Source organism: Olea europaea, chromosome 2 (assembly GCF_002742605.1).
Source record: "Olea europaea var. sylvestris chromosome 2, O_europaea_v1, whole genome shotgun sequence".
Taxonomy (NCBI): Eukaryota; Viridiplantae; Streptophyta; class Magnoliopsida; order Lamiales; family Oleaceae; genus Olea; species Olea europaea.
Genome location: NC_036238.1, coordinates 20186522 through 20192719, shown reverse-complemented (window position 1 = coordinate 20192719; position 6198 = coordinate 20186522). Strand labels below are relative to the sequence as shown.

General features: G+C 35.4%; 1 protein-coding gene across 1 annotated transcript; it reads right to left on the bottom strand.

Moving 5' to 3' along the window:
* Window positions 1–4: 4 nt before the first annotated feature.
* On the bottom strand, window positions 5–5881 carry LOC111373472 (protein SSUH2 homolog; the record flags this gene model as incomplete). Its single annotated transcript, XM_022996007.1, has 7 exons — window positions 4593–5881; window positions 4268–4480; window positions 3241–3301; window positions 1917–2248; window positions 1277–1412; window positions 1031–1156; window positions 5–329 (listed from the first exon to the last, which is right to left on the bottom strand). Coding segments are annotated over exons 1-7 (1218 nt in total), but the record flags the coding sequence as incomplete, so codon positions are not given.
* Window positions 5882–6198: the final 317 nt, after the last annotated feature.

Below are 6198 nucleotides of genomic sequence, written 5' to 3'. Positions count from 1 at the left end.
AGGAATCTTTTAAATAAACCTCACGCCCAGTTCCGATAAGATAGAAACTGAAGGAGCGACTGCGATGAGTCATGGTTACACGGGTCACCGGGACAACAGAGATTGTATGTCTCTCGCAAATGACCCTTGCGGTTGGAGGTACAGGTGCTCTTTCTGCAATTACTTCGGAAGAAAACTTGTTGAGGAAGTATGAATTGGCAAAAAATGCAGGCGTACACTGGTAGGCCTGGTTATTGCACAACTGCACTCCTTTTGCTCGGTGGAATACGTCGTCTGGAACTGAAGCTGCTCCACTTGTTGAACTTACTTTTCTAGCTGAAAGTGTCTTCCTGCAGATGCAGAATACCATAACACAATTGACATAAGCAGATTAAAGTAAGCATGCTTGGCTAGGCTTAAATACAAGTAAAAAGTTGTGCATCAGTAACTTTTGTTTGCATGTTTGTATATGATACTCTTTTCTTATTTTAAGCCAAAAAGTTACTTTGAAAGTAAGTCTTAACTTACTGTGCAAATAAGCAATTTGTAATTTTGATCAATAAATAAATTATTTATTTTTAACTAAACTCGTTAAGTAAAGCCAAAACGCTAGAAGTCTAACAGTGAGGGGAAAAAAATAGAAGATGCATCCGATCATTCCTAAACCAGCATTATCATTAGACTTCAAGAGAAGGTTATTTGATAATCGCCTGCTTATGTAACATCTCAGAAGTAGTTAGATTGAAACGTAAAATTCCCTATTAGAATTTACAATCACTGGGGATTAAAATTATAATACTTCTTTATTAAGACATTTTCTCAAGCATAAATTATGTAAATATGTACAGAAGTATGAAGAAGTATCATCATGCTATAGAAACATAGGGAAATGTGGCTCTATACATTTAGAACCCATTTATAACTTCATTTCTCTTTGACTCATTCCGTTAATTTTTCTCTGTTTCTTCTTTTCAGAAAATTTTGTATTTCATCTGCATGGTTGAAGCAGCATTTAAATCAAGGTACATTTTCATAAAGTTTATAAACATACCACCTAATGACAGCCACTTGGCGTGTTAGAAGAAAGCCACCACCTTGACATGTCTCACATTTTATTAACCCGCGCGATCCACAGGTTGCACAAGGAATCATTCCCTTGCCGTTACATTTGAGACATCTGAACACATAAAATTTTCAAATGAATCGAGTGCTAGATGCAAAACACATATTCCATAAGCAAGAAGCATAATTACGAGACCAATGATGTTAAAACGTGATTATGAAAGAAAATACTCACGTTGTATCTGATCCATCTCCATGAGCAATTAAGCCTCTCCCATAACAAGCAGGACATGGAGACATGCGATTCTCCTTTCCAGGATCTTGATCTTTATTGCATGTGGGACAAACAAAATTTCCACGTTCCACACAACCTACGTGACATAGAACGCGACGTACAAAGGAGAGTTGAGAAAAAGGGAGAGAATCAATAAAAGAATATAGAGCGAGAAAATATAAGTTTGTTCAATAATCAAATGTAACTATTACATGGATACACCCTCTTCATTTAGAGTCTAGGCAAACCTAATTTAAGAAGGAAATAAGGATAATAAAACCTAATTTAACTCAAAATAAGAAGGAAATAAGGGATATAAACCTAACTTTCAGTTAAAGTCCATAAAACAAAACCCTAATTCTAGTCAAACTAGAAGACAATAATAAACTAAAATAAGCTAATCTAAATTAAACTATCTTTATTTCTAATCTAACGATGTTCTTATCTTAATTCCCCATGACTACGTAATAACAAGATAAACTGCAGTGTTATAATTCCTATAAACATGAGCAGACAAGGAACAATAAAATTACCAAAATTGATCGTGATAATAATTAAAAAAGTAACTATAAAACCAGACTGATGTTCTCACAGCCAGTACCTGAGCATTTCTCAATGGCTTCTGAATGAGGAATCATGGTCCTTGACTCTTTATGAGGTATAAATAATACTGGAAACTCAGACCTTAAATCCAATTCCCATATTCCTAGTTGAGGCCCCTCATGCTTTCCATCAATTTTGCCACCAGAGTATGGTTCCTTTTCTGTTATTGTTTCCCTTTCTTCAATAAAAGTCTCGAGAGTTCCTGTATAAACATTGCAATCTTCAACTGCGTGTATATTCCAAGTCCGAGCAGGACGACTTCCCCAACAACAACGATGACCGACATGATCTATGAGTAGTTCTCGGATTTCTACCTCATCCAATACTTGCCTGTGCTGATACTTGTATGGATTACCACATTATAATGATCAAATGCAGTGAGATAGGTAATAAAGAATCATGATCCATTGAAAAATCTTAATTTTATGAAACAAACCCATCAGACCCAACATGAATTTTAATATGAAACTAAAAGCTATTTTGAGAGTTTAATCCATATGCAATTGCAAAAATCAAACATACACAGGACATGTCTGATTGAGTTTAAATTATTTCTATTTGTTCCTTTTTTATTTGTTATAACCTTCAAGATATTTTAATTTCATTTAAGAACGTATGCAGGAAGCCAGGAACTAATCCACTTCTTTGTGACTTTTGAGCATCTCTCTAGGACGGATCTTCAGCATGTCTTTGAGAGATGCCAATCCAAATGATAAAGAACGCACGCACTAATATAAAGAGACTTCCACACAGGAATCACCAATTCAACTGGAAGTTAATGGTTTACGAGCTTCTATTTCAGTTTCCTTTTGAATAGTTCGGCATCTAAATCTTTCTGAGCCACATGGCATGCAGCTAGAAGTATTTGGATCTCTAGTATCAGTGTATTAAGGTGCCTTTTGAGGACGAACTATGAACTCCACCTCATGGATGTTTAAGACGTGGTGTTCTTCGATTCCAAATCCAATATTTATCTTCTATCAGTTTTTCTATCCATCATGATGGACAGCATGCATTTTCATTCTTACACTACGAAGAAGAATAAGAATAAAAATGGATTAACACTAACAGGATGATTCAGAGTGGATAAGTAAAGACCCATAACAGACTGTAAATATCGATATCACGATTGGTGGTTTGACGTTAGATTTTGAATTGGATACAAGAAAGAAATATTAACCATCCAAATTTCAGGTGTGATCCGAAGGTCCATACAAATTTCATTTCACTCAGGAAATATGCAAATCCATAAGTAAATTATATCGTATTAAAGTACATAATCGAAACTAATCCTGCCTGTGAGGAGCATGTTCAAAACTTACCTGCCTACATCAGAAGTTGTTCCTACATGTCCATGACATCCACCCTGACCAGTCACTTGTGCTGCATCAATATACCTTTAATTCATTGTCCGAGAAAAATGCATTACCAGAGGTAATAAAATGCCACATGTTTGTTAACCAATAAGGAAGTGGAATGGAGAAAAAAGATTCAAAAATAGGGACATAAAATCACAGAGTGTTCCATAGTTTGGTGGGAATAGAAGCTAAAACTTGCACAGTCAAGAATGGAAATACAGGCTTCATTTGCTAACTTAATTCGCCTCTTAATCTCGCATTCTCATAGCTCAGGCTGATAGAGATGGTCTTAAAAAATATATCCTCTTCTAAACTAAACTCTAACTTTCAAAAGCAAATATATATATTTGTTAAAATTTAGAAGTCCTAGAAATCTATTCTTCTCACAAATCTGATTTCTGCTACATATGGACAATAACTAGAAAATATTACATAAATTTAAGCTTAATGAAGATTCTTGTTCTCGAAATCTAGAATAATGCTACCTAGAACTGATAGAGCACCCTAGCCATTATGTGATAGGTTCAATTAAAGGTGAAATTATGAGGATTTATTTAATTGAAACTTTAATTTAATGCCGCCAGTGCCGACACTTAGACTTGTGTTAAACACCAGCTAAACAGCACTACTCTTAAATCTAATAAACTAAGCAGCTACAGAATCCCAATTTCTGTTGACAATGCGGAATATCAAGTATTACCATTTACCAATTTAAAAAACCATAATCAGAAAGAGTTTTACATGACCAAGAGAGACATAGACCTGATCCACCATTTGATTACTCAGAAATGCAAAAAAAATAAAAAATGTAAGGATCACTTCTGAATCCCAACACATACGTTCGGCTCCCTCCCCTTCAGAAAGGATCCTTCGAACCAGCTCGTAATAAGACGGTGACCAAGGTGCTTATAACTCCACAAGACACGCCCAAACGGTGGGGGATTCAGAAGTGTTACGGGAAAATATAAACTTATACAATATTCGAAATTACCATTGGGAAAGAAGAGATGTGGTTCGGAGGACCCGACCAAAGGGGCATGTAAAGAAGGTGGGTACGGTTCAGAAAAAGCGGCGGCGGATCGAATTTCATCGACGCTCACTTCAGTTCCAGCCGGAAAAGGCGGGAATGCCGTTGGAATTGCCGACCCGGCACGGCCCACGTGTTGGTATGTGCTCCACCTTTCACTTCCTTTGTCACTTTTCTCTGTTACAAAATATTTTTACACATCCTAAGAAGTAAGAATTATGACCAAAAAAATAATTCTAAAAGTTCGCAACTTTACGAAGAAGATGAAATTGGAAACTGGAAAGTAAACCTGATGACAGCAAAGGCGTCTCCATTTTTGCTTTTCTAGCCTACAGAATGGCAGTAATTAAAATTTCGAGCGATCAACTGAGATGAAATGTAAAATTCTGAAAAACTTGGCGGATTTTATTATGCGAAATTCAGCCTTAATCGAGAAGGAAATGCAGTGATTTCTTTCGATTTCAACTGGGGTCTACATGCAATTATTTTCTTAATCGTGTCGATTATTTTCAGCGACAAACACAACAGGGGCTTGAAACTTTCAAGAACTGCGGTGGAGTCCCTAACCTTCCATTTTTGACATTGTCATCCAGACATTTCTAAAAATATTCAACTTAAGAACCTTTAGACAGTCCAAAAAAACCATTGACCTTTAATTAACCATTTTTAAGTAGATTTTAATCTACACCAAATAGGGATATATCTATAAGCTCACAATTCGATTAATTTTCCAATTTTTTTTAATTGCCGAAAAAAGTTCGTGCATATAGATGCTCGATCTAATGTGCAATATGCTGTTTTTCAATAATAGTATTAGAATTTAAAACTCATTTTTTCGATAATAAAAATCGTTAAGAGCATTATAACTGTGGATGTTTAAAAAAAATCTGTGCATATGTCGAGTTAGTAGTCAATTTCGATGTAGAAATTGAAATTGTTAGTAATTAATAATTCATAATACTTGGAAAAACTTTAGTACATTTTCGGTATACAAGTTACAAGCCACTGTTTATAGATGAAGTCAAAAGGCGATATAATCAAAATGATCAGAGCCTCCAGCGAAGAAAGGATAATCACTTGAAAATATCAGCAACATAATCCAATTTTGCATGATAATTAAGGTAGCACGTTTTGATACTAATCAATGAAACAATTAAAAACTGGAAAAGAAAATTAAGAAAAACAGAAGAAGATGGCTGCCGTTGAGTTTGAGTGGGCATAAAAATATGCATGTGTGAAGGAGACGACTGACAATGGAAGCGCGGAATCGTTTCGCTGCGTTTTCACTTGGCTTATTCATTCAACTTTTTCCAAATTAACAATGGCGGATCACGGGAAGCTCAAATCGGACATTTCGTTTGCCGGAACTTTTGCCAGCAGTGCTTTCGCTGCTTGTTTCGCCGAGGTACACTCCATTTTTTTCACCCCATCTTTCTAACAGTTTTTCAAATTCTGGATCATCTGCTTATTTTCGTGATAACATTACTGAATTTTCGTTATTGAACTCTTCAACTTTTGTGCTGAGAAGTTTGTGGGTATTCAATTTTCGTTTAATTGTTTTACGAAAACAGTCATTGCATAAATTCTCAGAAGCTATGGTAATTTTCGTTGGAGACTACTTATAAAAAAGGCTATGTAAATGTTGGTTTTTGATATATTTGTTTCATCAGTTTACGCAAAACAAGGATTAATAACGAGTAGAAATAGAGAATAATCCAAGGCCAGACGTTATCTCTTTTCTTAAGATAAACTGTCCCACTATGGTGCTCACGGTAAATGACACATGTCTTTCAAGATATAATGGATTCACAACTTATTGTAGTAGCACTTCAAACCACAAGAAACCGACGAACTTTTGACAGAATTTTCCATTTACAAAGGAAATGCATGAAAAT